Source organism: Trachypithecus francoisi, unplaced genomic scaffold (assembly GCF_009764315.1).
Source record: "Trachypithecus francoisi isolate TF-2019V2 unplaced genomic scaffold, Tfra_2.0 Contig01461, whole genome shotgun sequence".
NCBI classification, from domain to species: domain Eukaryota; kingdom Metazoa; phylum Chordata; class Mammalia; order Primates; family Cercopithecidae; genus Trachypithecus; species Trachypithecus francoisi.
This window is the reverse complement of record NW_022681433.1, coordinates 16,710,585-16,738,302: the sequence shown is the minus strand read 5'-3', so window position 1 is coordinate 16,738,302 and position 27,718 is coordinate 16,710,585. Positions and strand designations below refer to the sequence as shown.

Sequence of the window (27,718 nt, the reverse complement as noted above, 5' to 3'; positions counted from 1 at the left end):
TCTTTCTTTCTTTTTTTTTTTCTTGAGACAAGAGTTTCACTCTTGTTGCCCAAGCTGGAGTGCAATGGCATGATCTCGGCTCACTGCAACCTCTGCCTCCTGGGTTCAAGCGATTCTCCTGCCTCCACCTCCCCAGTAGCCACCACACCTGGCTAATTTTTTGTATTTTTAGTAGAAACGGGGTTTCACCGTGTTAGCCATGGCTGGTCTTGATCTCCTGCCCTCGGGTGATCTGCCTGCCTCGGTCTCCTAAAGTGCTGGGATTACAGGTGTAAGCCACTGCGCCCAGCCAATAAAGCCTTTCAGTATCTACCATGGACTAGGGCGAGATATGGTCACTTCAAGGCACTAGGAGATTCTTCTCATTGCACTTATTGTTTATGTGGTTCATTCCACATAGACACAATTATGTTGTTTTTGTGGGACAGTTTCAGTAACTTTAGCACAGTGAAACTAGAAATAAAAATAGGAATTTGATATTTAATTGAAGATACCTAAATACTGACCATCTCCTATGAAAAACATTATTAGAAAGGAATATGACATAAAGAGAGAGCTTCTTGAGTCAGGAAAATAACTCCCACCTTGATCCCTGCACTCCGGCATTTGGTGACTGCATCTGGCACAGTGGACCGAGGGGGATCGATCATTGACAAGAGTCCCACGAAACAGAGGTTGGAGGTCGGAAAGTTCATAGCGTCTGTGTCAAATTTGTAGGTTTCTGGAAACTCGTGTGCTGGCAGGTAGAGATGACAGAAACCTGTAATACGGATGAATTAGGGAGTCAGTGAAACTGGAATAGGAAACAAAAAAAAAATAAGAGGGGAACATGCTGATACACCTTGGTCCTCTACTGTTTTACGAATACATTAGAATAAGCCAGAATTGTTTAATTTCTTCAACTCCATAATGCATTTCTTTAGGAAAGACATATTTTATCCAAATATAATTCACTGTGTGCTCATTAGACTCTGTGTTCTAGAAATATATCTTGCTATATTGCCAAGTTCTAGGGCGTACACAGTCTCCACTTCTGAAGCTTAGCAGGGCACAGAGTGAAAGGGATCAAGCACAGGGCACGTCTCAGGGCAGAGACACACTTCAGCTGTGTCCTGACCTCTGAAGGGTCAGGACAGGCTTCCCCAAGGAGGTCACATGCAAGCTGAACCTTGAGAGGGGCACAGATGATTTCTAGGGTAAAAAGGGAGGGTGGAGGTGGGAAGGCCACTTTCAGCAGAGAAAACAGCATGTGAAGAAACGAGGGGCTTCAGGGGAGGGGCACAAAGTTCAGTGTTGGACCAAGATAAGCCCCAAAGAAAGGCCAGCAGGAATGGGGCTGAGCCACCCTTTTCTCAGAAGGCATCAGCCTCTCATGGGCTGAGGTGGAAGGGACTCTTGTGTCTGGTGGGATCTCCAAGATTGTGTGATCAGCTTTCACATCCAATTTATTTTCAGCCTGGCCCACTGCTTTGCAAATGTCAGTGGAGCAGGCTTTGAAAGGTCAGGCACGAGTGGGCATCAGTCCCGTGGAGAGTACCCGGTGCTGTGGGTTACTGGATGCCTAGAGCATTTCCGTCTCGTTTACATGCTTTATCTGCTTGGCCAACTCCAGTAGCCTTTAGAAACACGCATTCCACAGACTGCATCTGTATGGCCGAGGACTTCCATGGTGTTTAATGGCCGGATCATCCACCATACACTTCTGTTTCCTTGAATTGTCATTCTGTGGCCCTGACGGGGCACCATTCCGCCAGCCCTGGTGCTGACTACAGGACACAGTGTCCCCTTTGACAACACTGCAGGCACCCCATCGTGTCCTCCCCCTGTGGTTGCATTTCTAAGGTTCCTTCCCTCCTGACACTTTGTCTGCATTACTGGCATCCCTCTCTTTCTAGTCGCTAAACGGAAAGCTTAATCATTTTTAAACTGACTCTCCTCCTCTAATTGGTTCTAAGTCTTACCAATTCTACCGCTACGAAGTCTCTTGCCCCTGATCTCTCCTTCCCATTCCCATCACCCTGATCAAATTCCCATCCCTTTTGCCTGAACAAGGGCAACTGCCTCCTAAAAGAAATTTAACTCTCATCAAGTCTTCCCCAGCCCCGTGACTGCCCAGCTCACTCTGGTGGCACAGCCCTTGGTGCTCTCCACTGACTGCAGGATGAAACCTGGCTCCTCACGCCCATGTTCAAGACCTCCATCTCATCATCTCCCATCTAGTCCTTGAGCCCTGTTTCCGTGACGGTGCCATCTCACCTGCTGGCAGCACCCCCTGTGCCCCACGCCGTTCTGCCTCTGTGCCCCACGCCGTTCTACCTCTGTGCCACACGCCGTTCTGCCTCTGTGCCCCACGCCGTTGTGCCTCTGTGCTCGGCCTATGCTGTTCCCTGGGCCCTGGAAACTTTCCGCATCTCCCCTCAAATGCAGTCACTTAGGCGCAGTTTGAAATTTAACTCCTTCCGTCAAGTCTTCCCTGAGCTTACCTCTCTGGAGACCACCTCAGCCTGCTCGGTGCTGTCACACAGCATCCTCTCCTTTTTCCCATCCTGCTTATCACGTTCTCCTTTACATGCTACACGTGGATGCCATGGCCACTCGGCGAGGTCACAGGTCCCCAAGGTGTCTGCCTCATCTCTGTGCCCACCAGGTGATGGGCAGGACCCTGGCGCCGCACTCACCCAGCACACGCTCGCCCAGCCCGCCCAGCTCCATGTAGGCCGTGTGGAAGGCCTTGGCGGTGCTCTCGTCCAGTGGGTGCTCCTCGCCATTGATCATGATGGTGCTGCATTTCTCTAGGATGCGCTCAGGGGCCCCCTTCATCACCATGAGGAAGCGCTTGTCGTGGGGGTCATCCGTCTCGTGGATGGAGAGCTGGGAAGGAAGGAACAGAGCGTGTTACTTACAGACAGGTGAAATGCATTCCTTCTTCTCTACTGGTCCATTAAATGTAGAGGAGGAGGAGGAACAATGGCATCCTCTGCATGTTCCACCCTTTTTCTTTCTGTGGCCAAGTAAGATGAAGAGCTCTAGCCTTGGCCCCAGCCCAGAGTGGCGCGCCCTGGGTTGGAATCTGCAATAAGCGAAGCTCATCTTTCAAGCAAAACTGGCTGCTTTAGGCAGGCTAGATGTGGCCGTCAGCGTGTGAAATCTTGTGCCTTGAACAAGATCTCCCAGGCTGCCTGTGAGAGTTAGGGGGCTGCAAGTCTCTGCATCTCACCTCCTCTACCTCCCTGTGGGAGCAGCCATCTTTCAGACCCAAACTACTGTGAGCTCAGGAGGGCAGGAGGCGGCAGGATTTCTGCACCTCTTCACCTCATTGTCCGCCCAGTTTTCCTGCTTGGATGTCATAGAAAATGGCGATGTGAGGAAGTGGCCACTTCCACGTAGAGTGTTTGAGGAAGACAGCCGAGTCACAGAAGTCTCCGTTTTAATAGGAATGCTCTTGACCCAGCAATTCTACTTCTAGATCCATTCTAATAAGATATGCAAAAAAATCGATATACAAGAATAAAAGGACTAACTCTTATCTAGCCCTTACTCTTCCAAGCACTCAAGAGGAATCTCAGGAAGCTGGAGTGTTTGGGAGAAAATACATCGCAAAGAAAAGTGTTCCAATTTTGGGTCTAACAGTTCTTTACAAATCAGTATTTCATAGACTTTTGGGTTGAAAGATAAGTGCAAAGATGAGTGCAAAAAGAAGCACAGGGCAAACAGGGTTACCAGCTGCTGCTGCTTCTTTTCTTTTTTTTGTTTTTTTGTTTTTTTTTTTTTTTTTGAGACAGAGTCTCGTTCTGATGCCCAGGCTGGAATGCAGTGGCCGGATCTCAGCTCACTGCAAGCTCCGCCTCCTGGGTTCACGCCATTCTCCTGCCTCAGCCTCCCCAGTAGCTGGGACTACAGGCGCCCGCCACCTCGCCCGGCTAGTTTTTTGTATTTTTTTTTTTTAGTAGAGACGGGGTTTCACCGTGTTAGCCAGGATGGTCTCGATCTCCTGACCTCGTGATCCCCCCGCCTCGGCCTCCCAAAGTGCTGGGATTACAGGCTTGAGCCACCGCGCCCGGCCGCTGCTTCTTTTCTTAATGATCAAGTAAAGACGTTGAGAAAACCAACTAACCAACAAAAACCAAACCAAACAAAAATCCTCCCGTCTATTATCACTATCGCTTTCTAAAACAGGCCTTTTCTTTTTCTTTCTCTCTTATTTTTTTTTTGTTTGTTTGTTTTTGTTTTTTGAGATGGGGCTTTGTCACCCAGGCTGGAGTGCAGTGGCAAAATCACAACTCACGGCAGCCTCGACCTCCCAGGTTCAAGCAATCCTCCCACCTCAGCCTCCCAAGTAGCTGGGACTCCAGGCATGTGCCACCATGCCCAGTTAATTTCGTTTTTTTTTTTTGAGATGGAGTCTCGCTCTGTCGCCCAGGCTGGAGTGCAGTGGCCGGATCTCAGCTCACTGCAAGCTCCGCCTCCCGGGTTTACGCCATTCTCCTGCCTCAGCCTCCCGAGTAGCTGGGACTACAGGCGCCCGCCACCTCGCCCGGCTAGTTTTTTTTGTATTTTTTAGTAGAGATGGGGTTTCACCATGTTAGCCAGGATGGTCTCGATTTCCTGACCTCGGGATCCGCCCATCTCGGCCTCCCAAAGTGCTGGGATTACAGGCTTGAGCCACCGCGCCCCGGCCCGTTTTTTGTTTTTTTGTAGAGATAAGGTCTTGGTATTTTGCCCAGGCTGCTCTTGAACTCCTGGGCTCAAGCAATCTGCCTTCCTCGGTCTTCCTGCCTCTCCGGCCAAGATAAGGCTTTTTACATTTAAAACATAGGGATAATATAAAACACTTTTCTGGTGTGTACCACGTGCCAGGCACCGTTCTACGTGCTGTCCACATCGACTCGTTTGTCCTCAAAACACCTTTAAGGCCATGGGTACTATTATTATTCCCTTTTACAAAGGAGGAAACTGAGGCACAGAGGTTCAATGCTTCACTCAAGGTCACTGAGCAATAGGTGGCTATCTGGTGGCTGAGCTGGGATTTGAGCCCAGGCTAGCAGCCTTCAGAGTCCCCGCCCTTAATCATGGAGGCTACAAAGGATAATCTTTTAAATTAAATACATTCATCTTTACATAAAACTTTTTTTTTTTTTTGAGATGGAGTCTCGCTCTATCGCCCAGGCTGGAGTGCAGTGGCTGGATCTCAGCTTATTGCAAGCTCCGCCTCCTGGGTTTATACCACTCTCCCGCCTCAGCCTCCCGAGTAGCTGGGACTACAGACGCTGCCACCTCGCCCGGCTAGTTTTTTGTTTTTTTTTTTTTTTTGAGACGGAGTCTTGCTCTGCCACCCAGGCTGGAGTGCAGTGGCTGGATCTCAGCTCACTGCAAGCTCCGCCTCCCGGGTTTACGCCATTCTCCGGCCTCAGCCTCCCGAGTAGCTGGGACTACAGGCACCCACCACCTCGCCCGGCTAGTTTTTCGTATTTTTTTTTTTTTTTTTTTTTTTTTTTTTTTTTTTGAGACGGAGTCTCGCTCTGCCGCCCAGGCTGAAGTGCAGTGGCCGGATCTCAGCTCACTGCAAGCTCCGCCTCCTGGGTTTACGCCATTCTCCTGCCTCAGCCTCCCGAGTAGCTGGGACTACAGGCGCCCGCCACCTCGCCCGGCTAGTTTTTTGTATTTTTTAGTAGAGACGGGGTTTCACCGTGTTAGCCAGGATGGTCTCGATCTCCTGACCTCGTGATCCACCCGTCTCGGCCTCCCAAAGTGCTGGGATTACAGGCTTGAGCCACCGCGCCCGGCCCGTATTTTTTTTTTTAATAGAGATGGGGTTTCACCATGTTAGCCAGGATGGTCTCGATCTCCCGACCTTGCAATCTGCCCGTCTCGGCCTCCCAAAGTGCTGGGATTACAGGCTTGAGCCACTGCGCCCAGCCTGTATTTTTTTTTAGTAGAGACGGGGTTTCACCGTGTTAGCCAGGATGGTCTCGATCTCCTGACCTCGTGATCCGCCCGTCTCGGCCTCCCAAAGTGTTGGGATTACAGGCTTGAGCCACCGCGGCTGGCCTTATATAAAACTTTTTAAAACATTTTCCAATTTGCCATAAACATTTTAAATGTCTTAACGGGCCAGTGTGTTTGGAGTATGACACTACTGATCACTATTCTAATCAATAAGACATAGGCTTTCCATTTTCTTTCCTTCCAGCAGAGATGTCTCCTTCCAAGGCCATGACATGTGAAGTCCAGGTGAGGCTGAGCACTGCTCATGTGTAGACATAAAATGACCCTAACAGCATCCAGACAGCACCTTCGACCTCTTCAGCAGGGACTCACACAGGCTCCTCTCCCCTTTCTAGTCCCACTCTGTGTAGCCACTTTCTCCTCCAACTTGTACACGAGGCCTCATGGAACCTGCTTTTTCTCCCTGATGGAGCTTCAGCAGGGTTCCGAGTCCTGCTGCTGATGGAGGCATCATCTAACCCCATCTTCACACTATGCACTGATGCGCGGCACCTCAACCTCCTCATCCTCTACCCACCCCACAGCGTGGTTGTGAGAATGAATGATTTAATATGTGTGGAAATTAGCACAGAACAGCACCTATTATTACTAGCATTGTTAGTATAATAATAGTCATTCTAAAACAGTCTTTTAGGACCGTTACCCACTCTATTTTTACTTATGTTTTACATAAGAGATGTGATTTCTTGGCTCGAGTATTTTACATTATACGTTTCTGGTTAGTTGTCTATTTAGCTAACTGTGATTCTTTGTTGGCTCACTATCCACAAAGAAGACGTTCACAACACAAGATTTCTTCTCTAGGCTGGGCTTGGTGGCTCACACCTGTAATCCCAGCACTCTGGGAGGCCAAGGTGGATGGATCACCTGAGGTCAGGGTGTCAGAGACCAGCCCGGCCAGCATGGTGAAACTCCGTCTCTACTAAAAAATACAAAAAATTAGCTGGGCATAGGGGTGCATGCCTGTAATCCCATCTACTCAGGAGGCCGAGGCAGGAGAATTGCTTATACCCGGGAGGTGGAGGTTGCAGTGAGCCGAGATCGTGCCACTGCAATCCAGCCTGGATGACAAGGGTGAAACTCCTTCTCAAAAAAAAAAAAAAAGAGTTCTTCTCTAACCCTAAATTCCATCCGAACCAAGATGGGTGGATAATCACCAGAAATCTCCACACATATAGTTTTGGTTATTCTATTTCTATACTTTACTATTGTGCAAAGCTCAAGTCCAGATCCTGCTTTCAGCGTGGGCTCTGTGGAAAATGCCATCTCCATGGGGACCTGGGGCTCCCAACTGTCATTTGTCTTCACATGGGGAGGCTGTGACGGCTGACTGTTGGCCAGCCCCGCATGCTGAGATAACCAGGCAAGGATGGTCATCTTCTACCTGAGCAGGGGACGGAAAGGAGACCCCCACCCACAGCACAGGGGATGGCCCCGGAAAGCGACAGGGCTGTCACCCGAGGGGCCGCTCCGTGGTCTCCCCAAAGGGCAGGGCTTGCTTCCATGGCCTGAACTGTGCCACACTCCCTCTGTGTGACGGGGGGAGAATCGTGGACTCGGTGTCAGCCTTGGGAACACGGGGTGCTGTGCAATTCTGGCCTCTCAACACTTTAAGGGCCTGCTTCCTCCTCTATGAGTCAGGATTCATCAGTCCTACCTCACAGGCTGGATGCGAAGATGCAACGAGGCCACGTAGGTCAAGGGCCTGATGCACTAGAGGTGTGAGGAGCAGGTGTTCCGCCTCCCCGCTGCCCACCTGGCACTCATGCTTTGGAGTGTGGCTGCTGCTCCTCACGGCAGAAGGTACCTGGTAGTGGTGGTGTAAATGTGAGTGTGTGTGTGTGTGTGTGAGAGACAGAGTGTGTGTGCCTGTGACAGAGATGGCTCATTCATAGAAGCAGCCAAGTCCTGATGACGTCCTTGCCTGTCTTTCTTTCTCTGCCCTGCTTCAGGGCTAGGAAGGAGGCCAGCAAATAACTTGACCTAGAGGACCAGATGCCCAGGTGCTGTATCCCTGACGGCTGTCTTTGAAGTCAGGTATCCTTCAAAATATGAGGTAAGCAAAGGATACATGCAAGTAGAAAGGTCACGCTGCCGGTAACAGAGATTACCAGGTGTGAGGAAAAACTCACCTGAAATTTATTAGTAGAGTTAAAAGGGATTTCCGCTACTTTGCGGTTTCTTTTTCTAATTGCCATCACATCACCCAAAATGACCTCTGAGAATTTTAAAAGAGCAGTTTCTGAGGCATCTCCAATCACAGCTTTCTGGGAATCAAAGAAGAGAAATATTTGCAGCACATATTTAATGAACCAACATGCCCTCAGTGCAGGACCCAAAACACACCTCCTGATCTCATTAACATCTAGTTGGAGAGACATTATCACGTGACCAGGGAGGGCCACAAGACAGTGGTAGGCGTGTAAACAATGGTGCCACCTACTGGCATTAGGGATGTTTGGAGAAACTGGATCTCTGTGAGGACTGAAGATTTCCTGGAAACAAGCAGCTACGAACCAGATCTTGATAGATACGTGGGTTACCAATACACAGAGAAGAAAGCCTTCCAGAAAGCAGGATGCAGGTGCAGGGACGTGAGGTGCAGGCTCGTCTGTGAGCGTTCAAGGTACCACTGGATGTGGAGGGCGGGGGAAGACCTGGTGGGCCCTGAAAGGTAGCCTGAGGTCTAGACTTGAGAAGCAGAACACAGGGAAGTACAGGAAGATTTTGAACAAAGTTAAGTGAATATAAAAAGCACCATTTAAGGAAAATTAGGGGCATTTGAGAAAGACTCCAGGAGGGATAAACCGGAATCAAGGAGGCTTAATTTCAATCAATTAAGAGGTTGATACAGCTATTTAGATGCAAGGTACGGCTGATAAAAAGTAAAGTTACGTATATTTTGAAGCAAGAATGATAGAACTTGGTGACTCATTGGATACAAGGAAAGGATCAAGTCAAAGATGACTTCCAAACGTTCTGGCCCAATGACAAATAGAATGGTTGTAGCATAGAAAATTAGAAAATTGGGGCAAGGCACTGATGTGCAGCTAGGCTGGGTACGGGTGGAAGTTAACGAGCATGATTTGTGCAGCTTCCTAGTGTACGCACACAGCCAGCCAGAGATCCAGGTTGGAGCTCAGGTAAGAAATTAGAACTGGACATAAAGATTTGGAAGATATTGACAAAGAAGCAATTGGCCAAAAAGAGCATTAATGAACTGCCTGACGGAGAGAAAAGCGAACAAACAAACAAAAAAGTAAGAAAGAAAAAGAGTCAGGGAAGGAAACAGATGGCAAATAGAAAAGCCAGGAGAACAGAGATTCAGTGACTCATCCAGATGGAGAGGAAAAGGGAGAAAGGGAAGGAGGAGAGGGCGGGAGGGGGAGAGTCTTTTGTATCTTCCGATATTCCAAGACCCCTTAGAGCTTCGTCTGCAGCCATATTCTAGTTAACGGGAGTCCTTCTATTTTTATACAATCACGTTTTAAATTTCCATGAATGGCATGTATATTAAAAGGAACTTTGATTACATCCACTTAGCTGGCAGAAAAGTCAAGAAAGTAACTTAGAGGTGCATTCATTTCCAGAATTTTCTAAAGACCCTAAAGCAATATTCTGAAACCTTTTAAGCATCTTTGTATTCTCAAAGCTAGTGTGCATAGAGAAAACTCTCTGTATGTCTTGTAACTCTGGCTTGTTCTTGCAAGCACTGGAGAAAATTTATGCCACTGGAGAGATGAAATCACGCACACAATCAGACCCCAGCAAGTGACTACAAACTGGCTGTGATTCAAGACCGAGTGCTGCAGAAGCATTACCTTCATGATGGGCACATTTTCCTGTCCTGGCTTGAACTCGGCTCGGTTACACAATGTTATTATCTTGGATAAGGAGGCCCAAGTCCTAGAGCTTTGGTCAAAGACCTGGTCTGGAAGACAGAGAAAGAACAGTGGCTGCTGTGGGTTGGGCTGGCCGTCCATGAGTCCAGCAATCCTCCAGCTGCAGACCCTGCCGCGTGCTCAGCTCAGCCCCAGGACGGAGTCCGCAGCTCTGACCAGACCAAGCTCTCCATAGGACTTACTTGAATGGTTTTCACTGGTGTCAGCCACAAAGATCTGATTGTCGAACCACAGATGGGCCACTGTCATCCTGTTCTGGGTCAGTGTCCCGGTCTTGTCTGAGCAGATGATGGAGGTGGAGCCGAGGGTCTCCACAGCCTCCAGGTTCTTTACCAGGCAGTTCTTCTTGGCCATCCGTTTTGCTGTCAGCGACAGGGTCACCTAGCAGGAGAAGGAAGGATGCTTTGGGAAAAATCCTCATTTGAACTCAGGTCCAATAATACAGAAATAGCCAATGTTAGCTGTGATTGAATTTTAGGAGACAGCTGGACTACTTTTAGGGGAGAGGTGTGGTTGCTGGCACAGCTAAACTGACCTGGTGGCTTATACGCCACCAAGAGCCCTCTATGCCACAATCCTTTTTTAAAGATTAAATACGAGACACTTTTCCTGTTCCTTCATGACCTGAAGAAAACAAGGGACCTACGGGCAGCAAACACAAGACAACGCTGCTGTGGCTGGTGCCCACGTACAGCCGCGACACCTCCTGTGGTCCCTAAGCAAGAGTGTGCTCCAGAGACTGGCTGCTGCATGCCAGAGGTTGTCCCAAAGGACACACTTATTGCTTTGGGGAATTCATCAGCTTTTGTGTTGAAACAACACAAAAAAATGAGCTTTTCATTTTTAAAAGCTCCATATTTTATTTTATTTTTTTTTTTATTTTTTTATTTTTTGAGACAGAGTCTCGCTCTGTCACCCAGGCTGGAGTGCAGTGGCCAGATCTCAGTTCACTGCAAGCTCCACCGCCCAGGTTTACGCCATTCTCCTGCCTCAGCCTCCCGAGTAGCTGGGACTACAGGCGCCCACCACCACGCCCGGCTAGTTTTTTGTATTTTTTAGTAGAGACGGGGTTTCACTGTGTTAGCCAGGATGGTCTACGATCTCCCGACCTTGGGATCCACCCGTCTCGGCCTCCCAAAGTGCTGGGATTACAGGCTTGAGCCACCGCGCCCGGCCAAAAGCTCCATATTTTAAAGATCCTTTTACACGCCCAGATCTCAAAGGGTTCTTTTGGCTCCCATTTCCCCAAATTACTATCTCCTGGAGTCAGAAGAGACCTGGACTTCAAAAACTTCTCTTTTCTTTGGTAAGGACAATAGCAGGCCAATGATCATGTAGTCACCAAACTGGAAACATAAATCCCTCCTCTCCTACCCCGTGGGACCCCCATGGCAGAGACTGAGGAGGAGGGAGCTCTTGTCTAGGGACTGAATGACATAGGCCCATACACGCAGAGCTAGAGCTGGGTCTAGGGTTGGCCAGGAAAGGGCTGGAGTCCTCAGCAGGAAAAATGGGAGGAATATTTTTTTTCCTAAGAGAGGTAAGTGGAGTATGGCAACGTGCCTAAATGCCTAGGTTGTAGAAACTGCCAAAGAAATGTGGGGAAAGCATCAGGCTTCTAGAATATCTGTGAATGGTGGAGCCTGTCTTATCTAGATCTCAAGGGGTAGAGTAAGCTACGTGAACTGCAGATTGAAAGCATAACGTTTTCAAGGAAAACACAGTCAAATATTAAAAATACAGCAATTTTTTTTTACAAAACTGTTTCTTTCTCTGTGAGAAACAGTCTGTTCAGAACGTTCCATGGTTGTCCCTGGCGGGGAGGGCATGGTGCTCTGGACCTGGGGGAGATTGCAGTTTGTGTGGGTGCCTCCCCAGTACCAACGCTGTGCCCACAGGGCCAGGTGCAGGCCGTCTAACAGCATGGACTCACAGTGACCGTGGCCAGGAGGCCCTCGGGCACATTGGCCACAATGATGCCAATGAGGAAGATGATGGAATCCAGGACTCGATAATTCATGGACACTGCGATGATGAAGAAAAGGATGCCGATGGAGACAGCCACTCCTGCCACAATATGAACGAAGTGCTCGATCTCAATGGCAATGGGCGTCTTCTCATTTCCAACTCCTGAGGCCAAGGAGGCAATATGGCCAATGATGGTGCGGTCACCCGTGTTGATGACCATGCCGGTGACGGTGCCTACAGGGGAAGTAGACATTTTATTCCAGGGGTCCTCAGCTAGGAGGGGTGTGCAGCCAGCTTGCGGCCCTCTCTGGCAGCTGGCACAGTCAATAGGCACACCACATTCCAGAGGCCACGCATCATCCTCTAGGCCCTTCAGTTCCATGCTTCCTCTGGGATGAGCTTTGTAACAGGGTGTGGCAAAGGACAGATCTGGGAGCCCAGGAGGGAGAAGGGATACAGGTGGACATGTGGGCTGAGAGCCAGAGGCCTTTTACCTTCCAGACACGTTGTGGAATAGAAACAGATGTTCTTCGTTTCCAGGGGGTTTTCATGGGTAAACTCAGAGGAGCGGGGCTGGGGCTCAGATTCTCCCGTGAGAGAGGAGTTATCCACCTAGAAGAAATGTTGAGAATGGTTCACAGCCAGGTACCTCATTCCCCGCCTCTTATATTGATGCTGGGAAAGACCACAGAGCCAGCGGGTTTGGAACATGGTCCTTGGGGTGGGTGCCCCTTGCTGCTTACCCGGCACCCCTGAGAAGACAGCACCCTGATGTCTGCGGGGATCTGGTCTCCTCCTTTGACCTCCACAATGTCCCCTACCACCAGCTGCTCTGAAGGGATGGTCTTCTTCTCGGAATCTCGGATGACCAGAGCTTGCTGCAGAAGAAAACCATGACAGATGCCTCAGACCCTGGAGGCCCTCCTCCCCAATCTGTGCCACACCAAACCCCAGGACAGAGGTCTTGGAACTTCCTGGTCACTGTCACTGTTGATTCCATGCTGTTAGGCAGGCTGCACCTGGCCCTGTGGACACAGCATTCTGCTGGAGCCTGAGGCTGTCAGAATAGCAAGAATGAAACAGAAGACTGCTTCACTCGAGGCCTGAAGACTCTAAGAACTACTTTTTCTTGAGCTCACGGAGCTTTTCTTGGAACAGAAGAGTCACTGTTGGCCAGACCTGGCCAAGCCAGACTCCTGGGCCTCCTAGAAAAGGAGACCGTTAAGGGTGAGCAATCCTGGCTGGACGTCGGGGCAGAACACTGAAGGTGGGGCCGGGGAGGCTGATAATCTTGCGAGGGTCAGGGAAACTTTAACGAGGTGATCTCCTGCTTCAAGCTTGGCAAGAGGCATCTTTTCCACCCAGAATCTCTCCTCCAGCCTGCAGTTCTCTGGGCCAGAGACAGTGCGGACACCTCACAGGGGTCTTTGGGGAAGACGGGAGCACTGGGCTTCCCCACCGATTGCATTCTGGGGCTCAGTAGCAAACATGTGACCCAAACATGGTCACAGATAAACAACTGCAGGCTGGTCTCCTTGGCTGCCCGCGAAAGAACACTCCCTAAACTTCCACAGGTCCCTTCCGGAACCCAGAACCACTGTCCACAAACACTGAGGAGCAGGAACAGAAGATGCCATGCGCTGACCAGCACTGCCCTGGCTGGTACCTCATGTGACCATCAAAACCCTGTGAGGAACTGGGGTTCCGACAGATGGCTTAATTCACCCACGATGGCTCCGACAGGGACGGAAGGGGGAACATTTGGCCCTCGGGGCCCTGTGCCCCTCTCAGCTGAGGCTTCCTCACCCGGGAGTCACCAGAGGCCAGAGGACGGGTGGCTGCCACTCACCTGAGGGATCATCTTTTTGAAGCTGGACATGATGTTGGTGCTTTTTGCCTCTTGGTAATAAGCAAAGATCCCCGTGAAAATGACCACCAGGACAAGCACAGAGCCCAAGTACACCTGGGTGAGGAGGAAGGTGTCAAAGAAACCGGCAGTGGGAAGGAGACAGGCCCTGGGGCTAGAGCTCTCCATGGGAGGGTGCAACGCTGGCGGTTACGTCCTGGTATAGTTTACAGGCCACAGAATTCGCCCATGTTAAGTGCACAACTTACTGATTTTTTAAGTTTACAGAGCCATGCAGCCACCCTCCACCGCAGCCTCAGAGCATCTCCACCCTGCCTGGAGATCCCCCCGGCCCCTCTGCTGTCACTCCCTGCTCCTGTCCCACGCCCTGGCATCACTGATCTGGTTCCTGCTTCCAAGGATGTGCCTGTTCTGCACATTTCATGTCAATCCAACCCCATGACATGTGGCCTGTTGCCTCTGACTTCTGTCTCTTGTCATCACGTTGGTCAATTCAGTTTTGTGGATTTGGTACCCATGTCTCGGCAGGCACAGTCGCTCTCCATGTTAAAGGGAGAGGTTAGCTTGGGGGAGACAGAGCCCCAAACTACTTCACATGGATGCAGATTTTCTCCCCCTTAAAAATGCAAAGTGTTGGCCGGGCGCGGTGGCTCAAGCCTGTAATCCCAGCACTTTGGGAGGCCGAGACGGGCGGATCACGAGGTCAGGAGATCGAGACCATCCTGGCTAACACGGTGAAACCCTGTCTCTACTAAAAAATACAGAAAACTAGCCGGGCGAGGTGGCGGGCGCCTGTAGTCCCAGCTACTCCGGAGGCTGAGGCAGGAGAATGGCGTGAACCTGGGAGGCGGAGCTTGCAGTGAGCTGAGATCTGGCCACTGCACTCCAGCCTGGGCGATAGAGGGAGACTCTGTCTCAAAAAAAAAAAAAAAAATGCAAAGTGTTTAGTGTATCCCTTTTCATTCCCACACTGCCTCTGGAACATCAGAAAGCCAGATCGGATTTCTGTTTTCCAGCTGGGAAAATGCCTGACTTTCCCACACCTAAGCAGTGACATCCAGCCCTCAGCCGTGCCTCCGAGGGCGCACTGGATGGCTCTGCCAGCAAAACCAGGAGGGGACACCCCAGAGCCTTACGTTGTTCAGGGATGCAGACTTGTTGCTGGAGTACTCAATCCCAAATGCGATCCAGCAGAGAAAGGCGCCCACCCACAGGAGGACAGAGAACCCCCCCACCATCTGCTTGAGGAACTTGACGATCTCAGGCGTCTGCTTGGGAGGGGTGAGGGAGTTGGGCCCATCCCGGGCCAGGAGCTCGGCAGCTCTGGTGCTGGAGAGACCCTGGGGAAGCCAAACAAAGCACATGCACAACCAAAACAAATACGAATTAGACAGTCCTCCTCCCTCAGGGGTTGGGCTGCATAGTTGTGCAGCTTGGGGTGAGGCATTATGCCCAAAGAATGTCTTGAGAAAAGCGGACCGTGCCTCACCTCTCCAGCTGCCCAGCTTTTTTTGAAAGACTGTAATGCTTAATAGCCAGGCACTGTGCTCTGTATATTCACTCGTTTAGTCTTTAAAATGACCCTTGAGGCAGGAGCCATTATTCCTCGGTCTCCTCATTCACAGAGGTGGAATTGGAGGCACAGAAAAATGATGCAACCTGCCCGAGGAACCTGGCCTGTCAATGGTAGCGACCGGTTTCAACGTGGTGACTGGGTCCAGAGCTACTGCACTCTGCTCTGCTAAGGGATTTTAGTTTCTTAGAGGTTTATCTGGCCAGAGGAGTAATTTGATGAAGGAGTACTTGGAATGAAGAAGCTAGTCACCAGGACTAAGAGCAATGCAGTAACTCCCCAGGAAATAGGGAAACTTCTGGAACCCTGCACAGACAGCATGTGGCTTTAGTTTCCATCCTTACGCCTCCTCCTTTTCTACCTTTCTACACATCCAGCCTAAGTTCTCATTCATCTTGACAGGCATAAATCCCACCCAAGCCCTGAGCCCATGTGAGCAGCCCCTGCCCTGGGGGGCCTGCCATCCATGAGGCGCCCTCACCTTTGAAACCCTGCATGTGCACAGGAATTTCCCCCACAAACCATCTTTGTGGACAGGTCTGTAGATACCTCTTCTCCCTAATTATGTTGTAAGCTACTTAAAGACCAGGACTCTGTCTTGGTCTTTTTTTTTTTTTTTTTTTTGAGATGGAGTCTCACTCTGTTGCCCAGGCTGGAGAGCAATGGTGCGATCTCGGCTCACTGCAACCCCCTCCTCCTGGGTTCAAGCGATTCTCCTGCCTCAGCCTCCCACATAGCTGGGATTGCAGGCGCCCGCCACCACACTTGGATAACTTAAAAAATATTTTTAGTAGAGACAGTGTTTCACCATGTTGGCCAGGCTGGTTTCAAACTCCTGACCTCAAGTGATCTGCCCACCTTGGCCTCCCAAAATGCTATGATTACAGGCCTGAGCCACCATGACCGGCCGGTCTTGGTCATTTCTGTGTTCTCTCTTGCGTCTCATGCTTTTTCTGTGGTAGTGATTCAAGTATCTGTTGAATGGCTTGATTCCCATCTCCCTTCACTAGCAATTCCTTTTCTGGAACCCCAGACTCATCTTTCTGAATAACTGCAGAACATTTCCTCAGGGGTGTTCCGGAAAGACTTCTTATGGTATAACTCACAATAAGCTCATCATTGGCTCCTCCCTCCTGCCTTCCCTGCTGTCACCTCCTGGCCCCCACCCCAGCCCATCACCTGACCAGCTCTCCTCCTCCTGCTGCTGTGACGTGGCTAGCGAGATGAGGGGCTCAATAAAAATCCCCGCAAGTCCTGCTGGCTGTGTTTGTCTGCAATATCTTTCTTTCTTTTTTTTTTTTTTGAGATGGTTTCACTCTTGTTGCCCAGGCTGGAGTGCAGTGGCGTGATCTCTGCTCATCACAACCTCCATCTCCTGGGTTCAAGTGATTCTCCTGCCTCACCCTCCCGAGTAGCTGAGATTACAGGCATGTGCCACCATGCCCTGATAATTTTTTGTATTTTTAATAGAAACGGGATTTCACTATGTTGGTCAGGCTGGTCTCAAAACTCCTGACCTCAGGCGATCTGCCCACCTCAGTCTCCCAAAGTGCTGGGATTACAGGCATGAGCCATGGCGCCCAGCCCCTGCAATGTCTTTCAGCATTGTTTCAGATCCTCATTTCACAGTCGTGGGCTATTGTTCCATTCTTCTAGACCTTTCCATTTCTCACTTTAAAAAAATGATCTTCTACGTGAACTGCCTTTTGAAAACCAATGAAATCACCTCCTTGTGTAGAAACCATGTTCCTTCTGCCTCTACGACAGCCCCTGCTTGTTAGTTTAATGTGAATACTTTGACAGCTTCACCCAGATGACCTTCCTGGCTTCATTCCTGCTGCACCTGTCTCCTCTCCACACATACTAGCTTCCAGCAAGCCCAGACTGTCTCCAGTCCGGCTCTGTGCTTACTGGCCCTGGGGTCCTCCACCAGCTTAAATCCAAATCGTCTTGAGTTCCAGCACAAATGTGGCAGCAGCCCAAGAGCCAGCTCTGGCCCCTTCAGTCAGAATCCACCTTTCTCCCAGCATAGCGTTTCTACTTCTTGTGGCCATCCCCACGGGACACAGTGAATCTCAGGGCCCTTCCGTACACATCTGCCTCCCCTACCTGGCCACTTTCTCCTTGAGGCCAGGAGTCATCTGTCCCTCTTGGTCCCTCTCACTGCCAGGCCAGTGTGACCCCACAGTAGGTATTTCTGTTGACTTGAACAGTGTCCAGATGCAAATAATTGCAGTCTCAAAGGTGCTGCAGGGGCGCCTCCTCCTAAAGTTGCCGCTACTCTTCCACACACCCCCCACCACACACAGCCTTCCCTCTGTAGAGTCGGGAGGCTTCTATTCTGAATCCCTGGTTCCCACGACTCACCGTAATGACGTCTGTGCCATATTTCTTCTCCAATTCCCTATTGCTGAGTTTGTGGTCATCCTAAAGTCCATGAAAGGAAGAACAGAGTGAATAAGATAATTCCAAAAGACTCAAGCCCCAAGCTCTGACCAGCCATAGAAGCTGGGAATAGCAGCTCTGAGGAAGGGAGGGGACCAAGGAGCGTGGGGGACGGGAGAGAAAGAACTCCTGTGCTAGGCAGCTGTCCAGCGAAGGATGGCACTGCCTCAGGAGTGACTGTCCCTGAGTCGGCACAATCCCGCACTTGCTGTTACTACCCAGAAGCTGCCTGCAGCTTTTCTGAACAAAGCCATGCACCTTGCCTCAGTCTGAACTCCAGCGCATACACATCCTGGCACCCTCATCTTCCAGGTGCCAGTGAGCTGGAGGCTTCCCTCAGACCTGAACTCTGGGATTGGCTGGGGCTGCTGGCAAAACCACGCTAGACCCGCTTCATGGGCTGGCACAACTCCACCTCCTTCGCTGTGTGGGCTCTGGCAGGGAAAAGCAGCTTCCCTCACTCAAGCTGTGACGCTCAGGGAGCTCACTGGGCAGCGAAACCCTGCAGGTAAAGGTTCTGCTGAATAAACCCACACCATTGTGGCTGCCACTTGTGAATTCTGCTACAGAATCATTAGACTACAGTGGGGTTTCTCACCCGTGACCCTGCTGCCATTCTGGGCGAATAATTCTTTGTTGTGGGCTCCACCCACTAACATCCTCCCCTCAGTTGTGGTAACCAAAAATGTTTCCATTTTTCCCCTGGGAGAGGGGTGGGGGAATCCTCTTCTCCTCTCCCTTTGAGAACCACTGGGCTAAAGGACAAGAAGCCTCTTCCTGTAGCAGAAAACCTAGGGTAAGTCTTCCTGGCTCCCCCTAGAAAGCCCAGCACTCAGGATTCTTTAAACCCTGTGAAACAAAGATTGATACTGTTGACTGGTACTCACATCGTCTCTTTTCTTACGCATATGCAAAAAATAGTTCCACGTTGCAGTAAGAGACTAGGCCTTCCAATAAAACAGAATTCATTATTATCACTATTATCTTGCTTCTAGCCCTCTTCTCAGCCAGATTCTGCTTTGTTCCTTCATCCCTTCCACTAATATCGACTGAGTGTGATATTGCAGGGGATTCAGAAGATTAAGGCTGTGTTCTGCACAGAGCACAGCACAACACGCTAAGTTTTGGGCAGATACAAGTAGTGGATGATCCAAGCCATTGTCTCCATGCATGGACCTCAGACTTTAAGGTCCCTGCAGATAGCAGAGGACCTTTCCTGTCCCTTCACCCTGGGCATGGGGATGAGAGCATGGGGGAGGGGTGGGGTAAGGTGGTGGTGTGTGTCTGGGGTGCCCTCTACTGGCCAGCACTGGACTAGCACAGGGCAGCACCCCACCCACCCCTAGGGTCATCACCTGGCCCTTAATTCAAAGGCCAGGATACTTCAGGTGTCATTAAGACACTAATTTGCCAAGAAAGGTTGGGAGGCAAAAGCATTCAATATGCTGCTGAAATTACAGGACCCTTGTAATGTCAAGGGAAAAACAAGTATGTCTTCAATCTTAAACGCTAGAGATAATGGGAAATAATAAGAACTATCTATCGTCTGGTGCTGTGCTGTCTTTTCCCCGTTTTATCTCATTTAATCCTCCTAGTAACCCTAAGAGGTAGAAAAAAAATTCTTGTATTTTTCAAAATAGAAAACTGAACTTCAGTTACACTGGGATTTGAATGGAGGTCAGTCCAATTTCAGGGATCTGTTCTTCAATGTCTATCATGATAGATACGGACAACTGCCCAGTGGTGTGCTGTAAAATGTTTAACAACCTCTCCAGGAAAGATAAACACAAAGCTCGGATTTGTAGAGTTTGCTGATTTCTCACTAGAACCAAGTTTCAAGCTGCTAACAGGATGTCAGTCAGCCTGCCGAATTTCTGAATACTTAACAAATGGCTCTCCAGCACAAAAGAGGAGGCCCCCTCGGGAGTCACAGAGCTGTAAGATCTGCCAACGATGGTGGGGACAATCCAGCACATCTCAAGTTCAGCGTAGAAGCTTCCCCTTCGGTGTTACCGATAAAATCTGTCACATTTCAGACCCAAGGCAGTTTTATTATTAAAGTGGCCAGTTTGGGCCGGACACAGTGGCTCACGCCTGTAATCCCAGCACTTTGGGAGGCCCAGGCAGGTGGATCATCTGAGGTCAGGAGTTCGAGACCAGCCTGGCCAACCTGGTGAAACTCTGTCTCTACTAAAAATAACAAAAATTAGCTGGGTGTGATGGTGCCTGTAATCCCAGTGACTCAGGAGGCTGAGGCAGGAGAATTGCTTGAACCCAGGAGGTGGAGTGTGCAGCAGAGATAGCGCCATTGCACTCCAGCCTGGGCAACAAGAGCAAAACTCTGTCCCAAAAAAAAAAAAAAAGCAAGTTTTAATAACTCCAGAGCTCTTCCTTAATAATAATAATATTGCACACCCCTAAAGCACCTCAATTGCAATGTCCTCATCTCATGTATTCCCCTTATAGACCCCAGCAAATTATTTATTTCCCATTTTACACAGAGAAAATGGACCTTCGGTGAGGGTCAGTCATTTGTTGCCAGTTTCAGCTCAGTGGAGACGTGGGACTCTGACGGGGCCTGAGGTCCTCCCAATCCAAGCTCCACATTTTTACCACTGAAACTGCTATTTCCCTGCGGTTTCATACCTGCGATCTGCATGGTCTAGGGGCTTCGGTTTTCCTCCTCAGAAGTTCCAGCTCAAATAGTTTTACTAATCAGTTGAAAACTGGTAAGTGGTTACTTACTTCTCACTGCAGCAGCTGGGGGGAGAGGTCTGGCCTTGCCTGTGGGGCCTGGAATCAGAGGCTCCTCCTTCTGAGTTCTACAGGGACTGCCTCCAACCAGAACGCAGGAATCCTGCAGAGGTCCTGACCTCTGGGCAAATACTAGCACACCATTCAAAACACACACACAACACACATACACCACATACACCACACACACACCACACACATTCACACCACACATACACACCACACACTACACACACACACCACGCACATACACCACACATACCACACACATACATACCACACACATACACACACCACCACACACATACCACACACACACACACACACACCACGTATACCACACACATACAGACACCAAACACACACACAGGTACACACCACACACCTACACACACCACACACACACCACACATACACACCACACACTACACACACACCACACATACCACACACATACACCACATACCACACACATACACACACCACACACACACAGCATATACCACACACATACACACACCACACACACACACACCACACACAGCACACACATACACACAGCACACGCCACACACATACACACACACACCACACACATACACACACCACACACACCATACACACACCACACACCATACACCACACATACACACACCGCACATACCACGCACATACACCACACATACCACACACACACACCACACACCGCATATACCACACACATACACACACCAAACACACACACAGCACACAGCACACACACACAGCACACGCCACACACGTACACACACACCACACACATACCACACCACACACCACACACCGCATATACCACACACATACACACACCAAACACACACACAGCACACAGCACACACACACAGCACACGCCACACACGTACACACACACCACACACATACACACACCACACACACACACCACACACATACACACCACACACATCACACACACACCATACACACACCACACACCACACACATACACACATACCGCACATACCACGCACATACACCACACACATACACACACACCACACAGACACACCACGCACACACCACACACCACACACCAGGAAACCAATCTCAAGGGGATTTCAAATCCCTCAGACTGAATGTGGTAAGAGGTGGGCTCTAGGGCCAAGCTCTTGCGAGGAAAGACCATAGCCGGCAGGACCCCTGTGGCTTAAGGCTACTGACCAGATGGAGTTCTTTCTGAAACTCCTCTTTGTGATTTTTATTTTTGAGTTCCAGGCAGTTGTTCTTCAGACCCCTGTACTTCTCCTTGCCATCCCCCTTGTCTGTTTTCATGATGTCCTTAGTTCCGCTGAGCTCCACGGAGTAAATTTCTGGGGTTTGCTGAAAGAGAAGCGCAGGTGCAATATCAATATTGGCCCCAAATGGGGTTTCCGAAGAGGCGCTGAGCGCCCCTCTGCGGGGTCGGGACCTGCAGGAGTCAGGAGCCCTTTCTCCCTTTGCTTCCCTCCTCTGGGGAGGCCGGAGGGAGTCGGACAGTGGAGTCTCTCCGCCACCTCCCGCTGACCTTGGCTTCCCCTCCGCCCGTGTAGAGGGGAGGCGGGGTGGGCACAGGCCAGCCAGCAGCTCCTCAGGGTGACCCTTCTCTGGGTGGAACAGGTGGGAAGTTACCCCCAACTCCTGACTGATACCTCCAAGGAGCTGCGAGGTTTCCTCTCAGGTGTCTTTCCCAGAGGACACACCAGCTGTGCGTCCTGCTTCCTGGGGAGGGGGCACCCACTAAGCTTACGACCCTCAGTCCTGATCAGGGGGCCCTAACCGGAAGGCTTTTCAGGCCGCAGCGCATCCCTGTCACCCCACGCTCCCGAGTCGGAGCCCGCAGGTGCTACGGAGCTGGCCCAGGACCCCTTGGCCCTCCTCACCGAGGAGGTGCCCACAGCTCCTCGCACCTCTGGACAGGCTTCTTTCCCCGGCCAGCCCCAGCGGCCGCAGGGAGCTGTGGCGGGGAGTCAGAGAAGCGGTGCCCAGGCCGGGGGGCGAGCAAAGGAAAGGCGGCCTCCCCTTTCCCCCGGACGGGGCGTTTCTTCTTTTCGCCTTTTCCTCGCTTGCCGCCAGCCTGCTCCGGTCCCGGGGGCCTTGGCCCCGCGTCTCGAGTCCTCGGCGGGCGCGGGGGCTGCACACACCTGGGGCATGCTGGGCTGCTGGCGCCGCGGGCTGCGGGCGCGGAGCGCGGATCCCGGACCGCAGCGGCGGAGCGCAGGGTGTGGGGCCTCGTGTGGCACTGGCAGCAGCGGTGGCTGAGGTGTTGGCGGTGGAGATACCGGCGGCCGCGTAGGTCCTGCGCGCACCTCCGCGGCCGATCTCCAGCCGCTGCACTCCGGAGGCTGCACCTGCCTTAAATGCCGCCCGCCCCGCCCACGTCCCCGCCAGGGCGCAAACCAGCGGACGCCTAGGAGGGCAGGAAACGCGCCGGCACGCGCAGGGAGCGAGACCTGCAGCGAGGGGTCCGGAGAGTCCAGGGTTGAGGCCTCCCTGGGAATCCCCTTCCCTTTAGGAGCCGAACGCCAGGGGCGGGGTCTCCAGCGGGCGGGTCCGGCGTCCCGGTGAGTGCAGCCCCGGTGCCGGCTGCGCGCCCGGAGCCAGACCCGCTGCTCCTGCGAGCTCCCGGCGCGCCCGCGTCCTGTCCCAGCTTCCCTGAAGACCCATACACGCCTTTTTTATTTTTATTTTTTAATGTAATTTGCCTACCAGTAAGTCCATTTATAAAAATGTAATTGAGAAGGGGAAATTGCAGTTTCTAACAGCAACTACTGTTGGAGATGTCCTGGCTTGAAAAGGCCAGTGTGTTTTTGAGAATTGCTTTAGATAGGTAAATTCAAGCTTCCGAGCGAATTTGGTAATAACTGAGAGACTCTGAAGAGTAGCTGAATTACTTTGCAGGATCCAGATAAGAATTTGGAATTCTGAAATAATTTGGAGAGGGAGTGGGAAGGAGAGATGGGAGGATTAGGGTCGATAAGACCACAGGAACCTGGGGCCCCAGGCTGCGGGTGCGCAGGAGTGGAGGCTGTTGGCTGGACTGGGCTGGAGATGTCTGTCTCCAGCCATTTATGTCACTCCCAGCTGAGACTCCATACATAAAGCAGAAAAGAATTTCTGACCCTGAAAATTGATGTGCATACTAAAGTAGTGATTATTTTATACTGCTAAGTTTGGGTTGGTTGGTTATGCAGCAATAGGTAACTGGGACATGCTCCATGCTCTTAGTGCCCAGCATGAGTTTATGCACAGGATAGAAAATGTATTTCCCCCGACACTGGAAACATAACTACTCCAGATGAGAAAGATAGCCTGAAAACCATGTTATCAGAGAGTTACTTAACAGTTAACAGTGGAGGAAATCAAACACCTTCTTTTAAAAGAATGAATCATGAAGTCTTAAAGTCAGTGAAGAAAATTAATGGAGAGGAACATAAAAAATAAAACCCACGAATAGAGTTTAGTAATCAGCACCTATTTAGAAGAACAGTAAGAAATTGACATGATTGAAATATATAAAAAAAAAGCAGAGATGAATTTCCAAAGAGGAGGCACTTCATTGGGCCCTTGATGCTCGGCTAATAAGTTTCCATTTAGATAAGGACTAACAGGAGGGTGCTAAGTTTTATTCTTTTCAAAAGTTATATATCAAATATGGTAAAGATTGTCATTTTAACCACGTTTAAAATGATTAAGAGTGAGGAGTCCAGAGAAGTGGCAAAAGTAACAATCCCATCGTGCAGTGACTAGAACACCTGGCGGAAAACAAGAAGAGCATTGGGTACTTAATTTAATTAGAAAAGGTAGAAGAAAAGCAGTAAGTTTGTGCCCAATTGTCATTAGGGATTAATCATAACCTCCTGTTTCTTTCAGATGCTAAATTTCCGTAGTAATTCCAGATCCTGACTATAGTTAGTAGTGAGGGACAATTGGGAAAAGACGCTTATTTTGAGGGAATTTGAAGTGTTAGTAGTTAGAGATGTGGTTTTGTAAAGTAGCAGTAGAAACAAAGACACTTTCTCATGGCATATTTGTGATCTTAGATTTTCCACACCTCTCTGTCCATCATGGCTTTCGAATGAGACGAAGGGAATGTGTTGTACTTGACATGGTGAACTGTCTCCATAGTGCTGCACACACAGGTCTATCCCCGTTCTCCCTCCTTCTTCCTTTCCGAAAGGGCAGAATCTGAAGCCTGGCTCCTCCCTCTGTGAAGCAAGGATGACACCATCGAGTCACTTCTTAACTAAAATGATAAGGGACAGGAAGACTCGTAGTGGCATCTGGTGTAGAGATATACATCTTGGATTCTCTTGAGGTGCAGGGAACATTAAATTCTAGTCCAAACTCAAGCAACAGTGTGCTTCTGGGGAGCTCTGTGTTCCATTCTTGGAATACTCGTCAAAGAAAAGGTTTGCAGATGGGGTGAGAAATACAAAATGTGTATGAAACCGATGTTCCACTGTCTGCTGAGAATCCAAGCTAAGGGCTTTTTGGGAACAGGTGGCTGCTGCTCACCTTAAGCTGTTCCAGTCCCTGCTCAACTATTGGGACAGATGTAGAAAAGAGAAGCAGGGTCCCCAGACAGATGTCTCTGAGCTGAAGGCCACTTCAAGCTTCAAAAGCAAACTCACACCCTAGGGACTTGACTGAGGGATGGGGAGGGAGGGGAAGTGGGCTAAAAAGAGATAATGACACAGCTTTAGAAAGTACTAACTGATGGCACCCTCCCTTGATCCTTGGAGAAGATTGCTGCTTTTTTTTTTTTCTTAAGAATGTCTTGCTCTGTTGCCCAGAATGGAGTGCAGTGTGATTATAGCTCACTGCAACTTCTGCCTCCTGGGCTCAAGTCATTCTCCCACCTCAGCCTCCTGAGTAGCTACGACTACAGGCATGGCTAATTTTTGTGGGTTTTTTTTTTTGGTAGAGAAGGGGTTTCACCATGTTTCCCAGGCTGGCCTCCAACTCCTAGGCTCAAGCGATCTGCTCACCTCTGCCCCCAAAATTACAGGTGTGAGCCAATGAGCCCAAGATTGCTACTTATTTCTGTTGGTATCAAGAGTGGAAGAGTGTTTGTTACTACCAGCCTGGACAAAAACGTTTCCATGTTCAGGTTCTCTGGCACCTCTCTGATCCTGCAGAGTTATTGGCTCCTGCCAGGGGCCAGTCTCAGCTGTCGCTGCTATGGCCTTTGTGGCAGCCTCTGGTACCATTCAAATGTCCTGGAGTGTTGACTTCTAGCAAAGAGGGAAAATGGGGCCATCCCCAACCCTAACTCCAGAATCATGTCCTTTGCTGCCTCTAGTCATCTGGATACCCAACTCTGCCTTGAGGTGAGTAGGCCCTGGGTAACTGCGATGCAGGCACCTGGAGGCACTCGCCTGTACAACCAGGAATGGGATTTCTCCTGAGACATGTTTGGTCCCAGGGCCATCACCCACAATGTTCTGGGCAATGTACCCTGATCCCACCCAGTGCAAATGGCTCCTTGCGGGTTGGCCCTAGAGGCCAGGCTGCAGCGGGAGACTTCCTCGGCCCACATGTGCTAGTAGCAGCTTCTGTTTGAGATTTTCCTGCTTTTCAAAACAAGCCTATCCACGCCAACGTTCTCTATTGTACCTGCTCATATTGATAAACATTATATATTTGGGATAGGATGTCATGATATATGTATTTTCAGCTCGTTTTAATTAAAGTATATACTTCATGTATTTAAGCTGTACTAGATATACAGGATGGTGGGGAGATGTGGTACTAAAATCATGCCATCCTCTGCCCTCTAGGAAGTTGGACTTGAGTTGGAGAGACCAAATTAGTGAAGAACCAATAGTAAACGGGCCAAGAGGGAAAATAAATTAGCACTAACTGGTATGGGCTCTAAGTGCCTTCAGAGCTTAGAGGAAAGAGGTTTCTCTGGGAGAAATGGCATAACGTGTACTACTTAGGATTAGTTATTCAGATTTTCTTCCATCCCGTTGCACCCTCCAAGAAAGCGGGGAGAGAGTCTGGGAGAGCAACTGAGTTGGAGCCTTGTGTGTGTGGCTTCCCTTGGGGGCCCCAGGAGGTCCCTCCTGTGCGCAGGGCCGGCCACCAGCTGGCTCAGCGAGGTGTGACTGTGAGGATCCCCACACGGAGGAGGAGGATCCAGATGACAATGGGAAGGGGAAGTTCCACTTCCTGCTTTGCATCCGACTGGTCTGTGCCTCTGCTGCCCACCCGGCCTCTCCCTGTCCCTGGATTCCTCTCCTACACATGGGACAGTCCCCACCTGGAGCCCTCCCTACGCACCTGTCTCCACTCAGCACGCCTGGCTGTGACTCGGCCAGTGTTCCTCTCCCAACAAGATGAGGGCCTCCTGGGTTGGAGCCAGGATGAAAAAACAAAACGAAGCTTCAGGCAAGCACACGCTTCCACACTGTGTCCTCATTTCCTCATGCACAGGAAATCCGGAGACTGGCATGTGAACATCCTCCAGAAAAGAAACTGACTTTTCAGAAATTATTAAGTCAGCTCCAGCGATGATCCTGCCTGGAGCTGTAAACACCATGACTGATGGGAGTCAGCAGTGGCATTTCCAGAAGCAGGTGCGGGCCTGTGAGGGGCTCAGACAGGCACACCTTCTCCGCCCGTGGGTACAGCTGCCCCGAAATGTCACGATGGCTGGGGGACTTGAGGTGACCACAGTGTTCCTTCTCTGTGACTTATTTTGGCGAATAAGATGCTTTTTATCGTATTGAAAGTATACAACATGATGTTCTGATATACTTATGCACAGTGAGATAGTTAAGATTATCAAGCAAATTCACATATCCATCCCCTCCTACAGTTATCCTTTGTGTGTGTGTGTGTGTGGTGTGTGTGTGTGTGTGTCCGTGTGATAGGAGCCATCGACAATCTACTCTATGAGCACATTTCCTGGATCTAATACAATGTTGCCACTATAGGGCTCACGCTGGGCCTTGGATCTCTAAACTTTCTCACTCCACATATCCGCAGCTTTGGGTCCTTTGCCCTGCCTCTCTCCATTCCCCCAAGTCCCCCATAATGAGATGCTTTTTCAGAAAATTACCATTTTCCATTTAATAGGTGATTGAAAAACAAACTTCATTCTGAGTTTTTTGATTTTTGTTTTTCAATCTTAGAATGAAAACAGGTTCCCCCATGGGAATC

At 50.2% G+C, this 27,718-nt stretch overlaps 1 protein-coding gene across 3 annotated transcripts in view; it reads right to left on the bottom strand.

Annotated features, from left to right (window-relative positions):
- The window catches only part of ATP12A (ATPase H+/K+ transporting non-gastric alpha2 subunit), a 37,715-nt gene extending 10,551 nt beyond the window's left edge, over positions 1-27,164 (bottom strand). The window contains exons 1-13 of one of the 3 annotated variants that reach the window (XM_033236704.1): positions 26,837-27,164; positions 21,734-21,892; positions 17,684-17,743; positions 14,880-15,083; positions 13,726-13,839; positions 12,620-12,754; positions 12,371-12,488; positions 11,842-12,110; positions 10,091-10,289; positions 9,828-9,937; positions 8,139-8,273; positions 2,679-2,871; positions 585-760 (exon numbers count right to left, since the gene is read on the bottom strand). In XM_033236704.1, coding sequence (XP_033092595.1) covers positions 585-760; positions 2,679-2,871; positions 8,139-8,273; positions 9,828-9,937; positions 10,091-10,289; positions 11,842-12,110; positions 12,371-12,488; positions 12,620-12,754; positions 13,726-13,839; positions 14,880-15,083; positions 17,684-17,743; positions 21,734-21,844 — 1,824 coding nt within the window. In that variant the 5' untranslated portion in view covers positions 21,845-21,892; positions 26,837-27,164. Of the gene's footprint in view, positions 1-584; positions 761-2,678; positions 2,872-8,138; positions 8,274-9,827; positions 9,938-10,090; positions 10,290-11,841; positions 12,111-12,370; positions 12,489-12,619; positions 12,755-13,725; positions 13,840-14,879; positions 15,084-17,683; positions 17,744-21,733; positions 21,893-22,458; positions 22,651-22,692; positions 23,031-26,836 lie in introns of those variants that run through there. The other 2 variants (XM_033236699.1, XM_033236712.1) reach the window with 2 other exon arrangements.
- Positions 27,165-27,718: the final 554 nt, after the last annotated feature.